The sequence below is a fragment of the Elgaria multicarinata genome, chromosome 23 (assembly GCF_023053635.1).
Source record: "Elgaria multicarinata webbii isolate HBS135686 ecotype San Diego chromosome 23, rElgMul1.1.pri, whole genome shotgun sequence".
NCBI lineage: Eukaryota > Metazoa > Chordata > Lepidosauria > Squamata > Anguidae > Elgaria > Elgaria multicarinata.
Window position 1 is genome coordinate 11,743,053 of NC_086193.1, and position 25,811 is coordinate 11,768,863.

At 49.6% G+C, this 25,811-nt stretch overlaps 3 protein-coding genes across 4 annotated transcripts; 2 read left to right on the forward strand and 1 right to left on the reverse strand.

Moving 5' to 3' along the window:
* Nucleotides 1-478: 478 nt before the first annotated feature.
* LOC134412967 (zinc finger protein 271-like) lies at nt 479-4,534 on the reverse strand. 2 transcript variants are annotated; one of them, XM_063146964.1, is made up of 2 exons: nt 4,406-4,534; nt 479-3,013 (listed from the first exon to the last, which is right to left on the reverse strand). In XM_063146964.1, exon 2 carries the CDS (start codon nt 3,004-3,006, stop codon nt 2,314-2,316), a length of 693 nt encoding a protein of 230 aa, XP_063003034.1. In that variant the 5' UTR covers nt 3,007-3,013; nt 4,406-4,534; the 3' UTR covers nt 479-2,313. The 2 variants fall into 2 exon arrangements, 1 of the variants encoding a protein (XP_063003034.1); XR_010026445.1 differs by lacking the exon at nt 479-3,013 and adding an exon at nt 3,775-4,163.
* Nucleotides 4,535-4,766: 232 nt separating this feature from the next.
* On the forward strand, nt 4,767-7,633 carry TPGS1 (tubulin polyglutamylase complex subunit 1). Its single transcript, XM_063147349.1, has 3 exons — nt 4,767-4,780; nt 5,236-5,679; nt 6,833-7,633. Exons 1-3 carry the CDS (start codon nt 4,767-4,769, stop codon nt 7,356-7,358), a joined length of 984 nt encoding a protein of 327 aa, XP_063003419.1. The 3' UTR covers nt 7,359-7,633.
* A 3,052-nt stretch (nt 7,634-10,685) lies between these two features.
* Nucleotides 10,686-25,603, forward strand: CDC34 (cell division cycle 34, ubiqiutin conjugating enzyme). The gene is made up of 5 exons (XM_063147267.1): nt 10,686-11,042; nt 17,199-17,285; nt 19,073-19,170; nt 22,451-22,585; nt 24,081-25,603. The coding sequence occupies exons 1-5, from the start codon at nt 10,866-10,868 to the stop codon at nt 24,295-24,297; spliced, it is 714 nt and encodes a 237-aa protein (XP_063003337.1). The 5' UTR covers nt 10,686-10,865; the 3' UTR covers nt 24,298-25,603.
* The last annotated feature ends 208 nt before the right edge of the window (nt 25,604-25,811 follow it).

A 25,811-nucleotide genomic window follows, 5' to 3' on the forward strand; every position in this document is an offset into this window, starting at 1 on the left:
CCCGACACTGCACCCGTTTCAGGGGAAATCCGTTTACCTGAAGGGGAACTTCTCTTATAAAGGAAAGCTTAGCCTTTCCTACAAGAAGACCTTTCCCCTTCCGCGCCTGGCATCTCCAGTTAAAATTATCAAGTAACAGGTAACAAGAAAAGATGTCTGAACCTGAAATGTCCTTGAGCTAAACAGTCACATAGTCTCCTTTCTTTTTCAATTCTCCCATCACCCCATCTAATTCTTGAGACTTTATAATAAAAAAAACTGCACCCTAAAGGCCCTAAGCAAGGCAGAATACCAAAAAAAAAAAAAAACCCCATCAAAATAGCATCTTAGAACGTTAGTTCGAACGTTCGCAAACCTTCCGTGACATCACAGCAGTTCGACCAACGGCAAGCAGGTAACAGACAGCACAAATCCAACCATGTTTTTTTTCTTTTTTAATTGAATCATTCCTATACAATTCCTATTCAGTTCCCCCACGTGTAACAAAATAGCATATCTGTAACGGGTTCCTATTTATATATATTTTTTCAAACATATATATACTCGCATCTCAGTTTCATCGTTCTCAAGTTCATATTCGTCTTCGAGGCAAAACACACCAAGGGCCACGCCCGTTCCCCGGACATTCATCACCGCAGGGGTAGATGCTAGAAATTGTAGTCCAACATCTCCAAAGGGCACCAGGTTGGGGGGTCCGTCATGCGGGGACGGGGAGCGTGTGTCAACGTCCTTCCCCATTGGCTATGGTGGCTGGGGTTGATGGAGGTTGCAGTCAAAACACACCAGGAGGACCACAGCCCTGCTCTAACTAAAATCCAGCTCCTCTGTCCTCTCCTCTATACACCATATTTGCCATATTTCTAAATAAGCAGGTACCGGACGGTTTCATTCAAGGTTAGAGGAGCCGCTGTCAGCCCACTTTTCCAAACTCACAAACATTTGCAAATCACAGGCCCATCGGAGGACGAAGGCCTTGCGGATTTTAGGACCGACTTGATACATCTTTGACGTACTATAAATTCCAGGGAAGGAGTGAACCCGGGTCTACTGGGACTACCTCAGGAGGCAAAGGGTTAAAAAAAAAACCTTTCGAGTCCTGCTCTTCCCATACCAGAACCCATCAGGGGCTCACACCTATTTGCTTTTTTAAAAACGCTTAAAGCAATTGTTACTTGTGCGAATGACGTCACGGCAATTTCAGCCGTATAAGGAGAACAAATCCGTATACGTTGCTACAGACCTGCGATTCTTTCTTACTGCCTTGTTATTTGAATTTTTTTTCTATTAAAAAGCAAAAAGGTGCCAAATCTTTTTTTAGAAATGATTTCGATTTTTTTTCAGGGGGAGTCTTTCATGCCAGTGTCAAACAATTGGGAAATAGAAAGTCTTGCTAATTTCCGGGGAAATGCAAAAAGGTCATCTACCAATCACCCAACAGATTGCAATTTATTTTTTGCCTACCCTGGACGCGTACTTAGATTAAAAATATATACACAATTTAGCCATTTCCTTTGCTTCTAACTCAGCCTCCAGATCTTTGGGACTACAATGACCATCTGCCCCAGCCAGCATGACCAACAGCCAGGAGTTGTGTCCAAAACATCAGGAAGGCCATCCTAGCCTCAAATATTCACAAAACGGAGGGCGAAAGCTCTCGGTTTTATCACGGACTCGAATCCTTTCCTTAGGATGTAAACTAAGTGAGCCAATTTTCCCAGAATGCTCCTGTCTGGGCATTTATAGGTCTGTAGGGTGGAGGGAAAGAAGAAAAGCTGGATTTACTGGTAGGTTTCCAGGCGGTTTGGGGTAGATCAGCAAGGATTTCTGACTCTCAGATAATTAACAGCAAAAGCGACAAGATACCTGAAATTATACGGCTGAAACGAAAAGACTTACGGGGAAAGGACGATAATCAGGAGTGTGTGTTCGAGGACTGCACGCTCCCTTCCGTTTGTCTCGTCCTCCAAACCAATCCTGAGGCACAGAATCCTTTCCCTTGGAGGCGCGCGTCTTTCGTCTGAGTAGGAATCATTTGATTGTTCTAGAGGTATGTGGGTCAAGACAGACAGCTCCTTTGGGAAGGAAGACCCGGTCCGAACAGCACCGGGCCGCCTCCCGCTTCTTCTAGCCCGCGAGGGCGTTTTTCTCGTGGCGCTTCGATGGAGGCGGCACCTTTCCCTCTTGCGGACTCCCTAGCGAACCTGTGCCCTTCCCCAATCTAGGGCCTTGCGGAGCTCCCAAACTGAGGAAGGCCCAACGCTGCCCCCGCAACTTTAGCAGTGGTGGTGTCCTCCTCCTTTCCGTCCGAGCGCCCTAGGCGTGCAAAGCCCGCACGTGCTTGAGGAGGTTGGACTTGTGGTTGAAGGCTTTGGAGCAGTGTTCACAGCTGAAGGCCGGGTGCTCCTGGTGGGTGCGCTGGTGCTGCAAGAAGGAGGAGCGGTGGGTGAAGGCCTTGGGGCACTGGCCGCAGCGGTGGGGCCGCTCGCCCGTGTGCACCCGCTCGTGCTCCTTGACGGAGGCCTCCCACTTGAAGCGCCGGGCGCAGTGGGCACAGGCGAAGGGCTTCTCCTGGGTGTGGATGCGCAGGTGTTTCACCAGGCAGGAGGTGCGCTTGAAGCGCTTGGGGCACAGGTGGCAGGCGAAGGGCGCCTCGTCCGAGTGCACCTTGCCGTGCTTGTCCAGGTCGGCCCGCAGCTTGAAGCGCTTGCCGCAGACCTTGCAGCGGTACGGCCGCCGGGCCGAGTGCACCAGGCGGTGCTTGATCAGGTCGGCGCAGCGGGTGAAGGTCTTGGCGCACCGCTGGCAGGCGTACGGCCGCTCGCCCGTGTGGATCCGCTGGTGCTCCCGGAAGTTCGCCTGGTGCTTGATGTCCTTCCCGCAGACGTCACAGTGGTAGAGGGCCACGTCGGGCTCCGGGGCTCGGGGTTTTTTCCTTTCCACCCCCCCGGCTGCCTTCTTCCTCTTCTTGCGGGCCCGGGGCTGGGGAGGGCTCGATCCCGCGTCCATGAATCGCCTGGGGCGGGGGAAATAAAACCAAGAATCTAATCTTACGCACGAACACAGGTTCCAGTTTCAATCTCCGGCCTCTTCCGTTAAACAGGTCAGCGAGCAGGGCACGGGTGCCTTTTTCTTTCTTTATTCCAACTATTTCAAGGCGGGAAGAGCCTCTTCTCTGTTTGACAGCCCGGAGAGGCCGCTGCCAATCAGAATGTATGGAACCGGGCGGGACGTCCTCTTTCAATCAGCCCCTGATCTAGAACGATGAGGACTGGAATCTTGGTTTTTTCGCTTTCGGGGAAAGACCACAGCGCTGCGGTACAGCAGATATTTTGCGTGAAAAAACTCAACACTCAGCATCTCTAAAAAGAAGGAGCGGGGCGGGGGGGGGGGACCTGGAAAACCACTGAGAGTCAGAGAGGCTCAAAGGGGAAATGATCCAGGGCAGTTCCTTACGTCATAGAAGGCCTTAGAGGTCACCATGGGAAAGCACCCTGTTGTAGTCTTGTAAATAGTCGCCAGTGGTGAGTAAAGATTGCATCCCAAGTGACCAGGCCAGGACACTTTATAAGTTTACTTCTCCCCCACGCACACACACAGTTGGACTGGGAGTCGGGAGATCCGGGTTCTAATCCCCACTCGGCCATGGAAACCCACTGGGTGACTTTGGGCCAGTCGCAGACTCTCGGCCCAACCTACCCCACAGGGTTGTTGTTGTGAGGATAACATGGAGAGGAGGAGGAGGAGGATTATGTACGTCGCCTTGGGTTCCTTGGAGGAAAACAGGCGGGATAAAAATGCAATAAATAAATTGCTTCAATCCCTTTGGGGGGTTCCCGGATGATGAGTAGGTTACAGAATGCTACCACGTCGACTCACGCGACACCTGAACAGCGACGGATCCATGAGCAGGAATGGGTTGACGCTTCTTCCCTCACCCTTTTCCCTAGCTTGGCTTAATGTAATTCTGGCAACAAGACCAGGTGGCTCCTCTTCCCAGTAGCCATGCCACCGAAACTACTAAGAAATTCAATCTTTCTTTTTTTTTTCCTCTTCCCTCCTCAACTGATTTTCCTTGCGTGCTGGGTCTTTTTTCCGATGCCAAGTCTCGTTTTACTAATTCCTTGTAAGATCACCGCCGGAGGCTTTTTGTTTATTAAATGACCCTAAAGAAAATGAATAAATAAATCAAAAATATACAATTTTGGCAGAGTGAGTGGGCAAAATCGTGACTGGGTGGTCGCCTCCAGGGCCCAGGTTTCCTGAGCTCAACTCCCAGCCAGCCACTTCCCAAAAGCCCCCTGCCCCGTTAGTAGCCCACCCTCCCCATTGGTAGCCCCCTCCCCAAATTGACTCAAGCAAGCCCCACCCCATTTTTATTTTTATTTTTTTTGCAAATTTCACTTACTAAATTTGAATCCCGAAGGAAAAGCCCAAACGGTCCCGAGAGCAGAAGCCCCAATCAATGCAAACCCCCCAATACTGAAATATATTCAGGCATGAAAACAATCCAGGCAGAAACTGGCGCTGAGTCTATGGGGAAAGGCTGCCAGGCCGCGTTGCCCGTAGTTAAGATGGCCGCACAGGAGCCACTGGTGGCTCAACCCCGCGCTCCGATTGGCTGACGTTCACTCTCGCGAGAGTTCCTCCTCAACCCTGGACTGGGGGGAACCGAGGCATGACGATAGAGTCGAGAATCTAGAGCGACGATAAAAACTACTTCCGGTCAAATGGGCCTTTATAGTTCTGTTTAAAACTCAAACGCTAGGATGGGCTCCTATACGTATAGCTAGATAGGCACCGCTCTATCCCATGGCGTGTCTATGGTGAACCGAGAAAAACAGTGTATTATTAATAGGGGACGTTGGGCCTTTATTGGGAGAGTGCTAGTACGCCATAAACTCTCAGGAGAAGGAAAATCAGTTCAGTTTTAGAAACGAAGTTCAGAGGAGTGCGGCCTACATTTCCGGTATAGGGCGCTATTAGCCGTAGTGGTCTATGTGGGGGAGTCATTCTAGGCCTTTCCCTCTCGATGGAAACTTTTGTGAAGGAAGGTTTCACTTCAGTGTTAGACCAAAAGTGACAAAAAGGACTTTTTTCTGTTCCTCCCCTCCCCCCTGGAGTAACATCCCGCTTTGAGGCATTTAGAACCACTGCCAGTCCATGATAACCACAACCAAAATGGCCGCCGCGGCGGGTTCAGGTGACTTCCTCGGCGGCCCCTGATTGGCTTGCCAGGGATTCAAGATGGCGCCGCCGAGACGGGCGCCCGAGAGACGCGAGCCTCATCCAAGATGGCGGCCGGGCGGCCCTGAGTCAAGATGGCGGCCGGCGGGGCGCGGCGCCCTCAAGCAAAATGGCGGCCAGCGAGAAGCGGCGGCCCTCGCCCGCGGCGGCGGGAAGCGAGCAGCCTCGGGCGGGCCCGGCGACCGGCCCCGAGGCCGAGGCGGAGTTCCTGCGGCAGGCCGGCGTGACCGACATGGTCCGCGAGGCGCTGCTGAAGGTGCTCGAGGCTAGGCCGGAGGAGCCGGTGGCTTTCCTAGCCGGCTACTTCGAGAAGCTGGCGCAGAGCAGCGGCGAGGCGGACGAGGCCGCGACGGACGGCGGCGACCCGCAGCGGCAGCTCCGGCTGCGCCTCGCCCGGGCCTCGTGGTACTTGGGCCTAGCCCACCACTCCCACAGGTGCGGCGGGGGAAGAGGAGCGGCTTCTGAGGCGCGGGACTACAGCTCCCACAATGCCCCGGGGCGGAGGGCGGGGGCTTTCTGGGAAATGCGGTTCTTTGGAGGGGGAGCGCGGGGCTTTATGGGAAATGCATTCCTAGGCGTGGGTGTGGGGCAGCCTTCCCCAACCTGGTGCCCTCCAGGTGTATTTATTTATTTAGAATGTTTATATACCGCTCCCCATTGAAAAATGGTGTACAAGGTAAAATGAAAATAAAAACAGAATAAAAACAGTTAAAACAAAATTTAAAAGAAGCAATAACAGTAATCCAAGGCTGCATGTTAGAGAAAGGCTTCTTGGAATAAAGATGTGTGTTGGACTACAACCCCCAGCATCCACCCAGCCGTTTACAAGAGTAAGATGCAAATATAGAACGGCTGGGGGCTGCTTTTCCTCTCCTGCACCGTGTATGTGTGCGTATTTCGAACTCGTGACTCAGACTGCGCTGGAGTTTCTTGCTCCCTAATAATACAGGATCCGCCACGCATCACTTCTTTGCATTGCTTTTTATCTCACCCTTTTTACTCACTCACATACGCACTTCCGCGCTCTCTTTTCCCATTCTCAGCCTGTCCTACCTCGCAGGGTCATTGTACAGGCGATAGCACAAAAGGCTGCAGAAAACGACGGAACAATTCCTGAGCTCTTTGGGGGGGGGGGCGGCGAGACGAGAGCAACGCTGCGCACAAATAAACAACACATAAATAACATAAATAAATATTATAATATACAAATAAATAATGTAGCAATGGCCGCAGCCAAAGACTGCAAATACGGTGTTATTTGGGACAGAGTTGAACTATGGAATCCACTTTCACAGGATGTAGTGATGGCCACCAATTTGGCTGGCTTTAAAATTCCTGCAGGAAAAGGCTACCCATGGCTACTAGCCCTGATGGCTGTGTGCTACCTCCAGTATCCAAGGCAATAAGCCTATGAACACCAGTTGCTGGGGAGCATGGGTGGGTGGGTGCTGTTGCACCGTGTCCTTCTTCGTCGGTGTTTGACAGCTGTTTGGCCACTGTGTGAACAGAGTGCTGAGCTAGATGGACCCTCGGTCTGATCCAGTAGGGCTCTTCTCATGTTATAATGGCGTTTTCCATCTTCTGTCAGGACGGCCTTCAACAACAATGTCAGCATGGCGTATGACACCCTGGCCGCCGCCGGGAGGCGCAAGAAACCGGGTGTCACCGGAAAGCTGTATGGCGACCTGCTGAGGCTGTTGTGCCGAGAGAGGGGCGCCCCCGACACAATCGCGCTCCCCCTGCTGCAAAAGGTGGCGTGCCGGGAGCACGAGGCCGTGCCGTTCGACGTCTTCCGCCACGGGGCCCTCACCTGCTTGGTCCTGCTGGAGTTTTTGGCCAAGGCAAGCACCCTGTACGACGCGCTGGGCGGCGGGGCGGCGGATAAACGGATCTGCTCGGCGGTCCTGGGCACCCTGGAGGACGCCCTGCGCGCCACCGATGTCTCTGTTCCCATCCGTTACTTGGAGACCGGGTCCAAGCTCGGGCCGGACTGCTTGGCTTTGGCCATGGACAAGGCGCTGAGCGAGAGGAAGGCCAGCGAAGGCCTGCAGAAGGAAGAGTTCCTGCAGAGGGCCTCGGCCATCTTCATCGCGAAAATGAAACCCGTCAACTGACCCTGAGCGCCGGGCAAGCGCTTGGATTCTCGGCCTTCCCGATCGGCGAATGGGGACATGGAATGAGGGCGGCTGCTTCGTGCTTCCCGGGTGTGGGGATCCGTGGGCCAGAACGGGTCGACTTCCCCTGTCGTTTTCTGTTGCTCTACTCCCGTGCAAGCGACGCCAAGCTGCTGGAGTTGGCCGGACTGTGTCTCTTTCTGTCGATTATTACGGCAAAGGTTGGGTGGGTTTGAAGGATTAAGGAAGTATTTAAATTTGTTTTTAACTGTGAATTCTCTGGTGTGTGTGTTGTTTGTTAAATATCTCTCCCGTTCTCCACAGTTACTTGCCTCCTGCTAGAAACCAAGGTCTCTCCCAATCCTAGATTCATAGCATCATAGAATAGTAGTTGGAAGGGGCCTCTAAGGCCATTGAGTCCAACCCGCTGCTCAATGCAGGAATCCACCTCAAAGCATCCCTGACAGATGGTTGTCCAGCTGCCTCTTGAAGGCCTCTAGTGTGGGAGAGCCCACCACCTCCCTTGGTCACTGGTTCCTTTGTCGTACTGCTCTAACAGTCAGGAAGTTTTTCCTGATGTCCAGCCGGAATCTGGCTTCCTGTCACTTGAGCCCCTTATTCTGTGTCCTGCATTCTGGGATGATGGAGAAGAGTTCCTGGCCCTTCTCTGTGTGACAACCATTCAAGTATTTGAAGTGTGTTGTCATGTCTCCCTGGTTCCATTTGGTTTTCCATTTCCCCACCAACTGTCAGCATTCCTTGGCTATTTGAGGGGTGGGAAGGGGGATCCCCAAACCCACCAATCTCTCCATTTTGAGTGTGTGTGTGGTGCCATTTTATGTACATAAGCACCGGCACTCAGCTCTGACCGTCAGAAATAGAGGGAATGATCACGCCACCCTTGTTCAGACTTCTGCAGGAATACCCATATAGTCAAATTCCTGGCCTGGTTCAGACAGCACAACAAGCCAGGTTTTGTTTTGTTTGTTGTGAATGGAGCTGGAGCAAGCAACCCAGAGCTGGAATACCTGGATTGTTTATCTTCCGCGTGTGGCAGGAGCCTGCTCAATCACACCCATTTCATTCACAACATCCCAGGCTTAAAAATAAAATAAAATGCGTTGTTGTGGCATCCGAACTGGGCCATCATGTGGTATTGATGTGTATTACCGATTTGAGAATATGCTTCGGACACCCCCCCAAGAACCCCCTCTTTTATGAAAGAGTGATGAAGAAACTACCTGTTTTCACGTTTTTGTAGCTCCAGAACATACGAAGAGACCACGGGTCCATCTAGTCCAGCACTCTGTTCACACAGCGGCCAACCTGCTGTCAACCAGGGACCAACAAAGCAGGACATGGCGCGTCAGCACCCTCCCACCCATGTTCCCCAGCAACTGCTGCACACAGGCTTACTGCCTCAAATACTGGAGGTAGCAAAGAGCCATCAGGGCTAGCAGCCATGGATAGCCTCCTCCACGAATTCCAAACATGATGAAGTGCCTTATTTATTTATTTTCAATACCTCTCAGTAGCCTACGCTAATGATATCAAAAACCCCGTGTGTGTGTATCTACATTATTTGAAAGAGGTGAGGCAAACAGCTTGTCAGGTACAGATGGAGGAATGCTGTTTCAAGAAGAGGACACAGCTGAGTAGATTTATTTATTTTGTATTTTTTAAAAAATTACATTTCTAATCCGCCCGATAACTAATGTCCTTTGGGCGGAATGCAAGCAGTTAAGAAAACTAACGCGCCGTTAGAACCGTTACAAACATAAAATGCAATGCAATTATTTAAAAAGAATAACATGCAACAGAATGAAAAACAAGAAACAGAACAGGGATTAATAAAAACACAGTCATAATAACCTAAAATGAATAATTAAAAAAAACGAATAAATCTTTCATTTCATTTCTGTTCGTTCGGAGAGTGAACAAACTCAACTGCAGTTCGTTAAAATTTATTTAAAAGGCTTGTGAATTTACAGCTATTGCAAGGGAAAAAACTGTGATGCTGTACAGCTCCTGACGAAGGGTCCTCAGACCTAAAACGTTGAGCATCATACAATTTCTGTAGCAAGTTTTAAACTAAGAAGATTTACTTTCTTATAGTTTGGATGACAATAAAAAAAAATCGTTTTGATATTTCAAGCACCAGAGCTTTCAGCTTCTTACTCGCACAGTTTTGGTGGTGCCTTTCCCCCCCCCTTTTTTTCTCTACCATAATTTCTGCTCAACAGCCAAAGGTCTCTGGGCAGTTCACAAATAGGAGACAAAAATATGTCTATTTATGATATAAACGAATTTACGCACACATGTATGTAAATGCACATATATACATACCAAATGTGTCTCTTTTATCCAGCCTGGCACCTCCCAAGTGGCTTGGACTATAATAATAATAATAATAATAATAATAATAATAATAATAATAATAATAATAATAATAATTTCTTACCCGCCTCTCCCTTTAGATCAGTGGTTCTCAACCTTCCTAATGCTGCGACCCTTTAATACAGTTCCTCATGTTGTGGTGACCCCCAACCATAAAATTATTTTCGTTCTTCTCTACACGATCCATTGTCATGGGATGGTTTGCTAATGAAAATAATACATAACAATAGCTTTAATAATACAAAAGATGATCCATGACATAGTTCAGTCAATACAGTTTCCTAAGACCATCGGAAATATGTGTTTTCTGATGGTCTTAGGCGACCCCTGTGAAAGGGTCATTCGACCCCCAAAGGGGTCCCGACCCACAAGTTGAGAACCGCTGCTTTAGATTGAGGCAGGGAACAACATTAGAACAGGAACCAATACATCTTAAAAATTCTTGATTTAACATTGATCTGGATAGGCCTATAGCCCCTATCATCCCCAGCCAAAGCACCCCATACTGGGGATGATAGGAGTTGTAGCTCCATCCCATCTGGATAGGCCTATAGCCCCTATCATCCCCAGCCAAAGCACCCCGTACTGGGGATGATAGGAGTTGTAGCTCCATCCCATCTGGATAGGCTTATAGCCCCTATCATCCCCAGCCAAAGCACCCCGTACTGGGGATGAGAGGAGTTGTAGCTCCATCCCATCTGAAGGGCGCCGGGTTGGGGAACCTCGTGGTGCAACGCCTATCTGGTCCTTGTTTATGTGTTTATTTGTGTCTTCTGGCTGCCGAAGCCGCAAGGGCCGCCGGGAGCTGTAGTCTCGGCCGCTCGGCCCCGCCCTCCCGCTCCCCGCCGGCCTGCCATTGGCGGCGGCGTGGCTCCTCCCTCCCCTCCGCGGAACTACGCGTCCCAGGCCGCCCCGCGCTCTGTTGTCATCGCCGTTCTGCCTTCAGCGGCGCTCCTTCGCGTCCGTCTTCGACTCCGGCCGCCGCGGCCGCCGCTCCCGCCGCCTTCCCCGGCCGCCGCGTCCACGCGAGACCCCGGCTTCACGCGCGGCCTACCCCTTCTTTTTTTTTTTTTCCCCTTTCCCCTTCTTCCCCCCGCGGCCTTGGGCGACATGGCCCGGCCGGCCGTGCCCAGCTCGCAGAAGGCCCTGCTGCTGGAGCTGAAGGGGCTGCAGGAGGAGCCGGTGGAGGGCTTCCGAGTCAGCTTGGTCGACGAGGGCGACCTGTACAACTGGGAGGTGGCCATCTTCGGGCCCCCCAACACCCACTACGAGGGGGGCTACTTCAAGGTGAGGGGGGCTGGGTGAGAGGGGCCTGGGGAGGGGGGGAGGACAGGAGGGGCCGCCCAGGAATAGGGAATTATTACTGTTATTATCCCCCCCCACAAAGAATGACTTAATCTCTATCCCCCCCCCAGTAATAAAGGGTAATAAGGGGAATTATTATTCTCCCCTCACAAAAGAATGACTTAATCTCTATCCCCCCCAGTAATAAAAGGTAATAAAGGGAATTTTTATTCCCCCCTCACAAAAGAATTACTAAATCTCTATCACCCCCCAGTAATAAAGGCAAGCAAGGGGGGAAAGGAATTATTCCCCCCCCCAGATAAGGGGAGAATAAATACTTCTTCCCCATTATAAGACAATAACTTAATTCCCCCCCCCCGCACTAGTAATAAAGACAAGGGGGGAAAGGACTCTCCCAATTGGGAGAGAATAACTTAATCTCTATCTCCCTGGGTAATAAAGGGAATTATTATTCCCCCCTCATAAAAGAATCTTAATCTCTATCACCCCCAGTAATAAAGGGTAATAACGGGAATTATTATCCTCTCCTCACAAAAGAATAACTTAATCTCTATTCCCCCCCCCCAGTAATAAAGATAATGAGGAAAGGAATACTTCTCTCCCCACCCGGATTATAAGACAAGTTAATTTCCCCCCACTAGTAATAAAGGCAAGGGGGGAAAGGAATTCTCCTCCCCCCCCCAACCCCATCATAATCATGAGAGAATAACTTAATCTCTCCCCCCGCCCCCCGGAATAAGACAAGGAGAAAAGGACTCCCCTCCCCAAATTGTGAGAAAATAACTTAATTTTTATCCCTCCTCCCCAGTAATAAAGATAAGAAGGGGAAGGAATACTTCTCACATGCACCTGTTATAAGACAATAATTTAATTCCCCCCACTAGTAATGAAGACAGAGGAAAAAATAATTCTTCTCCTCCCCCATCATAAATAATAACTTTACCTCCCTCTGCTACACCACTACTAATAAAGAAAAAAAGGAATTCTTCCCCCATTATAAAATAATCACTTAACCTCCCCCCAACACACACAACTACTAATAAAGACAAGGAAAAAAGGAATTCTTCCCCACCCTCCATAATAATCCTAAAATAATTATTTAATCTCCTCCTTGTAACAAAGACAAGAAAAAATAATTATTAATCTACACACACACACACCACTGGTAGTAAAGATAAGGCCTATTGAATTGATCAAATGGAAGTGTAAACTTCAAATTTGTTTATTGACATTGCAGATGTATAGGCTGCCTTTTAAACCACACATTTTCTCCAATGCGGAGTACAAAAAGTAATGATAAAAATCAGATATGGGTCTTAACAAGATCAAAATAGACAGCTAAAACAAGAAACAAAAACATGGGATTGTTAAATATATAAATGTTAACTATAGGACTATGTAAGGCTGCAATCCTATATGCATTTTCCTGGGAGTAAGCTCCCTTGAAAACAGTGGGGCTTCCTTCTGAGTAGACATGTATAGATTGTACCACGAATGTATAAGTAAGCAGAAGTAAAACTAAAATATATCAGTATTTAAAGCTGTTGAGTTTTGAACTCTCTGGCCCAGTACGTCTTCTGAGTAATTCAGATTCTAATAATAAATCTTACGTTGAGCAATGAGTTGCTTCTGAGTAAACATGCTAAGGAATGAGCAGTAAAATCACTTGTTTTCCCTTCGGCCAGTGTGACTTAAATGACGGGAATAATTCCCAATTACACCAGTAATTTCCTTGTTTGTCTCGCTCAGCGTTTCACGTGTTGTTCTCAAGCTCTTTCCTGCAATCTAAACAGTTGGAATTGGTAATATTAAAAATGTGTTGTTTTTTCCTGAACCCCAACAGCTGCGTTCCTTTCAAGTAATCTCAATAACTGACATTCAGTGACAACAGTTCGCAGTTATACGGAGAATTCAGCAGGATGCGGGTTGTGTGGTGTGTGTGTTTAACAACCTCCATCCCGCTCCACTTCCTCTGAACTTCCTTCCCAGTTTCTTACAGGGTGACTGGGAATCATTCTCCTAGATAAGAGCAACAATTCCTGCAAATAAGAATTTGGGTGAATTCCCCCCCCCCCCACCGAAAAACTTAATATGGATCTATTTTGAATAGTAGAAACTATTTGCAGGAAACATCAAGGAGTTGTGTAATTTCCCCGTTTCTCCTCACAAGAAGCACCTAATTCGCGCTCTCCTGTTCCTTCGATAGACAGCTAGAAAAATAAAAGTATAAAAAAGCAATAATGAAAAGCGTTCAAAGAATCATATTGGAGGCTTCTTATGCCCTCCAGATGTTCTGGACTACAATTCCCACAATCCTTGACCATTGGCTGTGCTGCAGTTTATTAAAAACTGTTCCCACTAACAGTGGAAATTCGAATGACAACAATCTTGTATGTGTTTTCTCAGAAGCAAGTTTCTCAAGAGTGCAACAGGTGTCTTGTTCCCATGGCCACAAAGTAATATTTGACCGTAGTAATTCTTTGGTGTTGTGCCACATGGGAAATTCGTTGGTTATCCCACACAAATAATTCCCATCTTCCTTGAAACTGGGTGGTGGAAGATGATTACCTTGAATGAGGCGCAGAATTAAATCAGGTTTAAAAATCACCGTTTCCCACAAAGGACCAGTTAAGAATTGCTTCCAGGTTACTGTTTAATAACTGGAAAAGAGTTAATCTTTCCAGGCCAGCCTTTCCCAACTTTGCATCCACCAAATGTGTTGGATTACAAGACCCTTCATCCCCATCCAGTAGTGTCCATGATTGGTTGTCACACAGAGGAGGGCCAGGATCTCTTCTCGATCACCCCAGAGTGCAGGACACAGAATAATGGGCTCAAATTGCAGGAAGCCCGATTCCGGTTGGATATCAGGAAAAGCTTCCTGATGGTTAGAGCAGTATGACAAATCATCAGGAAAAACATCCTGATAGTTAGAGCAGTACGACAGTGGAACCCATGACCTAGGGAGGTGGTGGGCTCTCCCGCACTGGAGGCCTTCAAGAGGCAGCTGGACAACCGTCTGTCAGGGATGCTTTAAGGTGGATTCCTGCATTGAGCAGGGGGTTGGACTTGATGGCCTTGTAGGCCCCTTCCAACTCTGCTATTCTGTGATTCTATAGTGCAAAGTATCTGGAGTGCATCATGTTAGGGAAGGGCGTTCCAGCATACAGGTGCGATAGAACTGACCCAGCAGGAATGGGTAATACATTTCCCAGCATGCTTTCAAGGCTGGGGTCAGCTGGGTGAAGAAAAGAAGGTGGAGTTATATTTAAGAGGGCATTGGTAGTGAAACCTGATTTGGGTTCAACCTTGGGTCACTGGCTGATGTTGGACTACACTGCCCATCATCCCTGACCATGAACCAGGCTGACTTGGATTGATTGGAGTTTGATTGATTTGATTTATTACATTTATATACCACCCCATAGCCTAAGCTCTCCGGGCGGTTTACAAAAGTTAAAAACAGTGAACATTAAAAAGTATACAAAATTTAAAACCATCAAAAACATAAACAGTATGAAAACAACGGTATCCATTTAAAAACAACAGTCCTGGGGTCCGTTAGAAAACAAACTTCGCGTTGTTCAATGCTGTTAAATGCCTGGGAGAAGAGAAAAGTCTTGACCTGGCGCTGAAAAGATAACAACGTTGGCGCCAGGCGAGCCTCGTCGGGGAGTTCATTCCAGAATTGGGGGGCCACCACTGAAAAGGCCCTCTCCCTTGTTGCCATCCACCGAACTTCCCAGCGTATCAGGAGGGCAGCGGGTTGAGAAAGGCTGTTGTAGAGGAAGCGCCCGCCCCCCCCATCTTCCCCCCCCCCCAGCAGTGGGCAAAGACGCTGGTCCTGTTCAGACAACACGCTAAGCCGTGGTTAGGGCTGCTCACCCTTTTTCAGCAAATGGTTGTCGAGCATGTTTAAACCGTGGTTATGTAGCCACTGTGGTTAGGAATGGTTCACACTAAGCCTTAATGTTCAGCTCGCTGAACAGGGTCATGGACTGGAAATGAGGTGATAAACCCACACTAATCTTGACAGGGTGTAAATACATTTCTCCCCCAGTCATGCTGTACTCCCCAATAGGTTGGGTGCCGGGGGGAAAGGGAATATTTCTGTCTCAGGGGCGTGGTGTTTACATCTGGCTCTCTCCCCGTCCACATTCCTTGGCTACGTTTGCATGAGCCGCTAAACCGTGGTTTGGTGTTACGGGGATGAGCTGGCTGTGGTGTGCAAACCTGGACAGACTAGTGCTAGCCTTAACCGTGGTTAGAGGAAACAAGCCAGCTTCAAACCATAATTCCCCAACCTGGTGCTCTCCAGACGTGTTGGATGACCACTCCCACAATCCCCCAGCCGACACGTGTAGAAGGCAAAAGTTGGGGAAGGCCGAACTATGGTTTAGAAGCTGGGTTGTTGTAGTTTAAAAGCCGGCTGAGTTATGGTTTAGAAGCTGGGTTGTTTCAACTTCCCGTAGTTAGGACGAACCACAGTTTAGGGTTCGGACATAATGCAAAACTGCGGTTAGTCTAAAACAAAAGGGGAACCTTATCTTTGTGGCCGTGCTGGAGAGGTTCATGCAGCCTAAACCATTGCTTATTGATATATTTTATCTTATTTTTATTATCGCATTTATATCCCGCCTTTTTTCCTCCAAGGAACCCACATAATCTTCCTCCTCTCCATTTTATCCTCACAACAACAACCCCGTGAGGTAGGCTGGGCCGAGAGTCTGTGACTGGCCCAAAGTCACCCAGTGGGTTTCCCTGGCCGAGCGGGGACTCGAACCCGGATCTCCCGACTCCCAGTCCGACACTTCAGCCGCTACACCCCACTGGGCGTCTTGTTATGTGTGGACCGGGCCTTCATTTCACTCCTGAGCTGGTGGGGAGGAGCTAGGACTGAACGTGTGCGTGGTTTTGGGTAAATGGTTAGTAGGTCATATGGCTTCGAGGGAAGTAAACAAGCAGACTGTTTCCTCTGGGCTGGTTTTGGCAGAGGAAGTCATGTTGCTGAGGTTGATGGGCCTGTTTTGCAAACTCCTGGCTTCTCGCCCGATCCCTTTTCCCTTCCTGATGGGGCTAGGTGGAGCCAGAACCAGTCCTGAGTCAGCTTGGAGGGCTCACGGCCCACCCGGTGGCTCCCCCCCCCACACACACAATTGGGCGGGCCGCCCCCCGAAGACATCTCCTCGCGGGTTGACCATCTTCAACGCTGACCGATGTGTTTCATGTTCAGAACCTGTTGCGGATGAAGTGGAGAGAAAGAGAGAGGCTCTTAGGTTCTGAAGCCGAATTGAAGCTTTAATTTTCGGATCTCCCACGTAGGGTTTGCAGCCTTTAATAAAGTCTGTCTGGCAGTTATCTGCCAGATGTGTCCCCCCCCGTCCCCCCCAGTTGGCCCATTCGTAACGATGTTACTCATTTACAGATCTTCAGAAGGGGAGATCAGTGAGCTGGCGCTGCCTTCTAATTAACAAAAGCTTGGTCCCCTGGAGCCGAATTTCGTGCACCTTAGGCGACTAGTTATTGACAAGCCTGGGCAAGGCCGCACTCCTTAACTGGGCGGTGGTCGAAACTTAGAACTACTGGGACGGTTTAAGAAGAAGTGGGGCAGGGTGTGTCGTGTTGACGTTGGCTGTGCATGACTCACCGTGTGTGCGATATAAAACCGACTGAACGGTGTGTTTTAAGGAAACATCAGGTGTTGGGTCTCCGGGAGGCTACAAATGAGCCGTTGAGCTTTTGGGAGCCGTGCCCAGCCATTGTTTGAGTTGCTGTGAGGTCACGGAATGTTTGCAAGGACGATCAGGTTGTCTCGGGTGGGGCGGTGAGAGAGCGGTCTTGATGGGGGAAGTAGGTGTCGGGGACTTAAAAACGACCTGTCTAGCTGGACGGACGAAACGTGTCATCGGTTTAAACCTCGAGCCGGCTTCTGCCTGACCTGGTAACCCGACAGCCAGGGAGCCTTGTGATGCAACGCAGGGAGAAGGCCAGCGGCCGGCTGAGCACTTGGCTGAGTGGTGCAGCAAAGGAGGCTCGTATCCCTTGCTGGTCGAGACAGGGCAGGTGTGATCATAACCTACGTGAGCCGCGCCAGTCTCCGTTCTTGACCTTTTTCCTCCTCACCCTCTTTCTCCACAGGCTCGTCTCAGGTTCCCCGTTGACTACCCATATTCGCCGCCTGCCTTCAGGTTCCTGACCAAAATGTGGCATCCTAACATATACGAGGTACATCCCCCGCCCCACCGTCGGGGGAATGGAGGGCAAAGACTTAACCTGCCTTTCCCCTCTTAGGTCTAAAGCACTGCCCCGGAACACTTCTCTCAGCCTTTCCCAACCTCTCAGAGGTGTTGGACTGCAATTCCCATCACACCCAGCCAGCATGGCCGCTGCCAAATTCTGTTCATGGCAGCTTTAAATGCAGGCGGTGTTTACTGCCTGGCGATATGCCTGCACAGAAGCAGCTGGACTGCCCTGCCCAGCCTGGCACCCTCCAGATGTGTTGTACTACAACTCCCATGAGCCCCAGCCGGGGGAGGGGCCATAGCTCAGTGGGAGGGCCCCTGCTGCTGCCATAGTGGGCTAGATGAACCAAGTCTGAGTATAAAGCCGCTTCCTATGACCCTATCTGAATCGTCTCTTTATTCAAACGGTGAGGACGGGGAGCTTGTTTTCTATGCAAGAGGTCCCAGGTTCAATTTCCGGCAGTGTCTCCAAGTAGGGCTGCCTGAAACCCGGGAAGCTGCTGCCAGTCAGTGCTGGCGACACTGAGATGGATGGACCCAGGGTCTGACTTGGTAGACGGTAGGTTCCTACGGTCATTTGAAGGTTGATAGTTTGGGAGAGGCTGGGCTGGGTGCGCATCAATAGGAAGGGAGATCCCCAGTGTTCTATAGGGCCATCCCCAAGAAGGCCCCGTCTCTTCTGAGCGGCCCAAGCTAACGGATGGCAGTGGCAGGCGCTCGAAAAAGGGCCCTCACCTTAGCGCACGGCAGGGGTAGCGGAAGGCCAGATGGGATCTCCCGGCAGATCGCTGGGTGATTTGCAGTAGCTGGGCAACGGTTTCTGACTCCCAAGTGTGTTACCACGGCGGCAACGAGTGACGTCCTCTCTCCTCCTCAAATTGGGACGCTTGGGCATCACCAGGCGTGGATTTTTGTTGCGTAAGGAGCCGCGTGTTCTTTCCAGTATCCAGAGCAAATTGCGGGGCGTACAATTTAGAATTCTGAGTTAAACCAATGAATTACTTTCTTTCGAATAAAAACAAAACCACCCAAATGGATGGACCCCTGTGGTATGGGCAGGATTATATGGGTGAAGGCTAGTTAAGCACTTTCTGATAGCCATAAGGGAGAAGGAGGGGCCTACAGGTGCCGTGAGTGGGCTAGCAGAATTGGGGTGGCTAGCAGGGGCATCTGGTTGGCCACCATTTGGAGAGGCCACCGGACTAGTGGGGCCCTTGGTCTGAATGTGGAAGGGGACATTTTTCTCCCTCTCTCAAAATACTAGAACCCAGCGGGGTCATATCCCACGAAGATGATGGGTGGGAGATTCAGGACAGAGAAAAGGAAGGACTTCTTCACACAGCGCAGAGTTAAACCGTGGAACTCACTGCCACAGGATGTAGTGGTGGCCACCAATTTGGATGGCTTTAAATGGGTGGATCAATTCCTGGAGGAGGAGGAGGAGGAGAAGGCGATCCAGGGCTACTAGCCCTGATGCTTATGTGCTTCCCTGCAGTGTCCGAGGTGCCTGTGTGCACCATGTCCTGCTGTGCCTGTGTGCACCAGTTGCTGGGGAACATGGGCGGGAGGGTGCTGTTGCACCATGTCCTGCTTGTTCATCCCTGGCCGATGGCTGGTTGGCCCCTGTGTGAACAGAGTGCTGGACTAGAAGGACTCTCAGTCTGATCCAGCATGGCTCTTCTTCTGTTCGTATGATCCATCATGGTTGCATGGTTTATGTTCTTAGGATAAATGCTTTTTTAAAAAAGAGAAATCCCTTCTCTCTTTCAGACTGGAGATGTTTGCATCTCCATCTTGCATCCTCCGGTGGACGACCCACAGAGTGGAGAGTTGCCTTCAGAGAGGTGGAATCCGACCCAGAACGTGAGGTGAGCTCTCTTTCTTCTTCCCTCCTCCGCTCAACCCCACCAGGTTGCAAAGAGGACGGCACACACACACACACATCTATTTTCAAGTACTTCGAATTGTTTCTAAAAATCCAAAGTAAACGTCCCTCCGTTTTGATAAGCGAGAAAAGTGTTGGAAAGTCTGGTTACAGCAGAGTTGCTTCAGATAGAGAAAGCGTGGCAACGCAGTATTTAGTATCGGAGGCAATTTACGCAGGCAAGAACCATTTAAGAAGAAATTCAAATCAACTTACTTTATTAGTGCTTTTACACACATTGTCAGCGAAGGCTGTCTGATACATTTTAACTACAAGCACCCGCTAAAGCTGGGTGCATTCGTGTAAGTAAGCAAAGGTATGAGATAGGGTTACTTGAATCCTTCAGGGACAGCCTGCATGGTGCTTGTTGCAGAGGCGAGGGAAGAGGAAATCGGAATTGATCAAGCTACGAGATAATATGATTGTTGTCTCTATTATTATTATTAGCCATAGCCAAAGCTTTCTGGACGGTTCACAACAATTCATAAAAATACAAAACGCACCATAGAAAAATTAAAACAATGCAAACCGCTGAAAACAACAAGGTATTCTCTATCGCCCCCTAGTGTCTGGAGTTTTTCCTATTATCCAACAAAAAGTAGAATGTTTGCAAGGCTGGCAATGCATCGAGTATAGAAGCTACAAGAGCTGGAGGAGAGGGAGAACATGAAGCAGAGCTCTTTCCCCTGGATATGATTTATCCACCGCTAGTTTGATACTTGGACCCCGTTTCTGTGAGAACAGCCGGAGACACTGCCAGCCTCCGGATCCATCTCCGCCACTTACTTCAAGACAGAACTAAAGGTTCGGTGTACGGTGACCGAATGCGGTTGCCTCTGGGCTCAGCAAGTGAACGCCGCACCGTTGCGCGTGTCTATAATGAACAGGGAGCCCTGCATCCACGGACGAATTTAGAGATTTCTACCCTGTCTTTGGGCCACGAAAGCCCTTCCCCAAGCAGCTTACCAATCAGTCCAGAACAATCTCTAATAGTCAAAGGAAGGTGCGTCTGTCTGCCCGTCCATCCTGGCCATGTTTGTGAAACCTGGGCACCTGAAACGTGGCATGCGTGCTACGTGGACCCTAGGGCCGTCCACCTCAGGGTTATGCTGTATTTATTTATTTATTTATTACATTTAATAATGTATTATTTAATAATACATTTATTTAATAATAATGTATTCCTTACCCGCCTCTCCGATTGGATCGAGACAGGGAACAACAGCAATCATAAAATACATAAAATACTGATTAGAATCATAGAATCATAGAATAGCAGAGTTGGAAGGGGCCCATAAGGCCATCGAGTCCAACCCCCTGCTCAAGGCAGGAATCCACCCTAAAGCATCCCTGACAGATGGTTGTCCAGCTGCCTCTTGAAGGCCTCTAGTGTGGGAGAGCCCACAACCTCCCTAGGTAACTGATTCCACAGTCGCACTGCTCTAACAGTCAGGAAGTTTTTCCTGATGTCCAGCCAGAATCTGGCTTCCTTTAACTTGAGCCCCTTATTCCGTGTCCTGCACTCTGGGAGGATCGAGAAGAGATCCTGGCCCTAAAATTCTCCTGGATAGGCCTGCCAGAAGAGATCAGTCTTGATAGCTTTCTTGAATGCTAAAACACTGTGAAGCTGACGAGTCTCCTCCGGCAGGCCGTTCCACAGTCTGGGAGCAGCAGAAGAGAAGGTCCTCTATATACCACCCCATAGCCGAAGCTCTCTGGGCGGTTTACAAAAGTTAAAAACAGTGAACATTAAAAAGTATACAAAATTTAAAACCATCAAAAACATAAACGGTATAAAAACAACGGTATCCATTTAAAAACAACCGTTCTGGGGTCCGTTAGAAAACAAACTTAGCATTGTTAAATGCTGTTAAATGCCCGGGAGAAGAGAAAAGTCTTGACCTGGCGCTGAAAAGATAACAATGTTGGCGCCAGGTGAGCCTCGTCGGGGAGATCATTCCATAACTGAGGGGCCACCACCGAAAAGGCCCTCTCCCTTGTTGCCGCCCTCCGAGCTTCCTTCGGAGTAGGCACTCAGAGGAGGACCTTAGATGTTGAGCACAGTGTACGGGGAGGTTCATGTCGGGAGAGGCGTTACGTCAGGTATTGTGGTCAAATGCAGTGATTAATTTTAATTTATTTAAATGTCTCGTGTGGTTGAAGCCTGCAAAAACATCTTCAGCAATGTGGTGGTAGACTTTTCAAACCAACACGCAGCTTTGCATTCCATAGTTTGACGCCAGGGGAGATTAGGAGGCTGAAGAAGAGAGTTAGATGCCTCTCCCCTGCTGTGAGTCAGCTCCTCTCAGGGAAATGGGGCGGGCAGATCCCTCCTTCAGGGGACTATAGGAGTACCCCATGGCAAGGTAGGTGCCTAGAGGTGCCAATGGGTCTGACATCACTCACACGGGGTAGGGGCAATGCGTTCCAACTCTGACAGGTGCATAACTGCTCGAAGGGGTCACTGTATCAAGCAAAGGATGATTGCAACCCAGGCAAAGCTGGGTCATAGAATCATAGAATAGTAGAGTTGGAAGGGGCCTATAAGGCCATCAAGTCCAGCCCCCTGCTCAATGCAGGAATCCACCCTAAAGCATCCCTGACAGGTGGTTGTCCAGCTGCCTCTTGAAGGCCTCTAGTGTGGGAGAGCTCACCACCTCCCTAGGTCACTGGTTCCATTGTCGTACTGCTCTAACAGTCAGGAAGTTTTTCCTGATGTTCAGCTGGAATCTGGCTTCCTGTAACTTGAGCCCGTTATTCCGTGTCCTGCACTCTGGGAGGATCGAGAAGAGATCCTGGCCCTCCTCTCTGTGACAAACCTTTCAAGTATTTGAAGAGTGCTCTCATGTCTCCCCTCCGTCTTCTCTTCTCCAGGCTAAACAGGCCCAGTTCTTTCAGTCTCTCCTCACAGGGCTTTGTTTCCAGACCCCTGATCGTCCTGGTTGCCCTCCTAAAGTACAGCTAATAACAGAGAGCTTAAAAAACCTGGAGCCCAACTGACACTGTTCATGGCAGCGGGGAGGTGGGCGGGTGGGCATCCATTCACGCATGACAGGAGGGACGACAATGCATGCAGAGATACACCTTGTTTCAGGGGCATTCGAACATCTTTCATCCCAAGGGCCAGACGCCTCCTGGAAGGAGGCTGCCATGGAAAAGCTCTGCGCCCCTGCCCTAACGACGTTGCCTCTCTTTTTCCTCGCTTCTCCTCCTTCCCATCTCAGAACGATCCTCCTGAGCGTGATCTCGCTACTCAATGAGCCAAACACCTTCTCCCCGGCAAACGTCGACGCTTCTGTGATGTACCGGAAGTGGAAGGAGAGCAAAGGGAACGATCAGGAATACACGGACCTCATCAGGTGGGTCGGGGCAAATGGGTTGCCCCAATCCCGGTCGGGCTGGCCGCAGAGAATGCTGGGAACTGTAGTCCCATCTCCAGTGGAGGGCCCCAGCCTGGCCCCAACTCTGTGTCTGAGTGCCGATCCAGAAGTCGCTGAGATGGCCAGTTTTAGAAGGAACGCCCCTAATTGCTGATCGCCCCTAACTTCTAGCCGTTCCTAATTTTGGCTGTAACCCGACAGCATCTGGAGACACTGACAGTTGGGAAGGGCGGCTAAGACAGAGGCTGGTAGGTCCCCATGCTGCCTGTGCCACCATTGCCCACTCCTCGTCGTAATCGCCTCATTATTATTATTTACTTATATAGCACCATCAATGTACATGGTGCTGTACAGAGTAAAACAGTAAATAGCAAGACCCTGCCGCATAGGCTTACAATCTAATAAAATCATAATAAAACAATAAGGAGGGGAAGAGAATGCAAACAGGCACAGGGTAGGGTAAACAGGCACTGGGTAGGGTAAAACTAACAGTATAAAGTCAGAACAAAATCAAGTTTTGTCGCGAGATCACCGGCTGCAAAAAAACCCCGTGAGATTGGCTCCTCCAGAGTGGGTAATGGTGGCGGCAAGGCCCTGGTAAGTTCAGCCCTCCCATGCAGTGGATGCTGGGAGTTGTACTCTGCGTGGGGGCCTAGGTCTGTGCCAGGAAATGGTTTTGAAACGGTGGATCCACCCTAAAACGGCCTCTGCGATTCGGACGTCCGAATCTGAAGCCCGAGGCTTGAACAGCCCTACTTGATACCCATCTCTCTCGGCAGAAGCTGGCCGCTCTAGAGGCCTACTCTTATTTATTTATTTATTTATTTATTTATTTATTTATTAAATTTATATACCGCCCCCATAGCCGAAGCTCTGGGCGGTTTACAAAAGTTAAAAGCAGTGAACATTAAAAAGTATACAAAATTTAAAACCATCAAAAATATAAAAGCAACACTATAAAACAGTATCCATTTAAACAACAATAGTTCTGGGGTCCATTAAAAAGGGGGGGGGAACTTCGCATATGTTGTTAAATGCTGTTAAATGCCTAGGAGAAGAGAAAGGTCTTGACCTGGCGCCGAAAAGATAGCAGTGTTGACGCCAGGCGAGCCTCGTTGGGGAGATCCTTCCATAATTGGGGGGCCACCACTGAAAAGGCCCTCTCCCTTGTTAGTAGTCCCAATTTTGCAGGTAGTGTTATTTCTTGTGACCTCTCTGCTGAAGGCAAAGACCTGGACCCCACACCTTTGCACCCTACATATGAAGGTAGGTGTCTCTCATGCCTCCGTACCCTCCAACAACTAGGGTTGAAAGAAGAAAAGAAAGAAGAAAAATGCCCCTTAAACAGGCCTTTATATGTTTAATAAACAGCACATAGGACCCACTGCGTTAAGTTCAACACCCAGAACCTGACTTGCCCGCCCACCCGTCTCCGTTTCCCCTTGTCCGTTCACAAATGTGTCCTCCCCTCCAGGAAGCAAGTCCTGGGCACAAAGGTGGACGCCGAACGGGACGGCATCAAAGTCCCCACGACGCTGGCGGAGTACTGCGTCAAGACGAAGACGCCCGCGCCGGACGAAGGCTCCGACCTGTTCTACGACGAGTACTACGAGGACGACGAAATGGACGATGAGGACGACGACGACAGCTGCTACGGGGACGAGGACGACTCGGGCAACGAGGAGTCTTGACGAGGATCCTCCCCCTCTCTTTCTCTCCCCCCGCCCCCCTCCGTTCCCCTCCCTATCCTGCCACCGCCTGCTGCTGCCGCCGCTCCTGATAGTAGCAATAAACTATCTGACTCTTTTACTTGAACCCAGGACGCAACCGGCTGAGACTTTGGGAAACTCTTTTTTTTTTGCCCTGAGACAAAAACGAAACACACACACACAAAAAAAAAACTCTACCTCAAGAGGGAGACTTGGTTTCTGCTTGGCGTGGTGGGTGGGCTGTTTTTTGGGAGGGGTGGGGGCGGGTGGCACTTGTACAATTCAGCTTAAAATGCTGCGTGTTTTCACTTCGTTTTTGTTTTTTTCATTTTTTGTTGGGAGAGGGTAGGTCGTTCCTCCAGATCCAACTTGCCTGCATGCTGGTGGGTCATCCTCAGGGGCGTTGCAAGGACGGGCCCCGGATCTATATCCTGGAACCAATAAAAGTTTCTTCCTCTTACTGACGCCATGCAGGGGGAAAGATTCAAGGGATGTGTGTGTGTGTAATGTTCCCTTTCCAGATTACCCTGCAGGGCAACACAGCTGAGGAAGAAAAATTCATTGCCTTGGGACGATCTGGGCCCTGGGGACAAATTAATTGAAGAACTGGATTGGAAGTGATTTGGCTGAGACCAGAATTGGCTGGCTTTGCCTCCTGTGGAATTCAAACAATTCCTAGTGATCCTTTCTGAATTTGGGTAGAGATTCCGTGCCGTTTCGTGCCACGCAGGCCCTGAATCTTCAGATCCTAGCAACGCCCCTGGTCATCCTGCCTGCCTGCCTGCATTCAGTCTCTGGATTAACCAAACACAGCACTTGGACGATTAGATTGTTGTTGTTTTAAAAAAATTAGACCACCTTACTTTGGGAGAATTCTCCGCGAAAGTGAGGATTTGCATAGATTTGCAGATGTGTTGGTCGTACTTTTAGCCGCACGAATCTGGGAGTTCCATGGCTTCGTCCTTGGCTTGGCGCCACAGAGGGCAAATCCGTTCTGAGCACTTGCCGTTCCCCTGACCTTTTTCCCCCCCGCCCCGCGTCCCCCTCTCATTCATCCGGAAGGGTTTGCTTGCACCTCGGCGGTGTGTTTTTCAAACCTTGGAGGGCAGGAGGACTTGATAGAAAAACGTGGCGGTCCGTGGGCCGGAAATGGTTTTGTGGGATTGGTGATTTTAAGTCGGCGGCCGGCGTTTTTCTTTTCCGTTTGCTTTGTGGTTTTATTCTGTTACGTTTCGTTTGTTTTGTTCTCCTGGTTTTGAAACTATTTAATAAAAGGACTTTGAAAGAACACGCCGTTGCGGATGGCAATGCTGCTGCCCTGTTGATCTGGTGTAAGAAAAACCCATTGAGCGAGAGCAGCCGTGCCCAACCTAGCAACCACAGCTCTCAGGAAAGATGGGAATTGCGATCCAACATGTCTAGAGTTGGCGGAGGCTGAGTTAGAAAGACAGAACTGTACAAATTTGCAATAAGCTGGTCTTTGCCAATTAAATCTT

Excerpts from the sequence above, each read along its gene's own strand:
- TPGS1 (XM_063147349.1), top strand. Across the intron at positions 5,680-6,832 it reads CTAGCCCACCACTCCCACAG|GACGGCCTTCAACAACAATG; the intron begins GTGCGGCGGGGG and ends ATCTTCTGTCAG.
- LOC134412967 (XM_063146964.1), bottom strand. The coding sequence starts at position 3,006 with ATGGACGCGGGATCGAGCCCTCCCCAGCCCCGGGCCCGCAAGAAGAGG.
- CDC34 (XM_063147267.1), top strand. The coding sequence starts at position 10,866 with ATGGCCCGGCCGGCCGTGCCCAGCTCGCAGAAGGCCCTGCTGCTGGAG. Across the intron at positions 11,043-17,198 it reads ACGAGGGGGGCTACTTCAAG|GCTCGTCTCAGGTTCCCCGT; the intron begins GTGAGGGGGGCT and ends CTTTCTCCACAG. Across the intron at positions 22,586-24,080 it reads GAATACACGGACCTCATCAG|GAAGCAAGTCCTGGGCACAA; the intron begins GTGGGTCGGGGC and ends CCTCCCCTCCAG.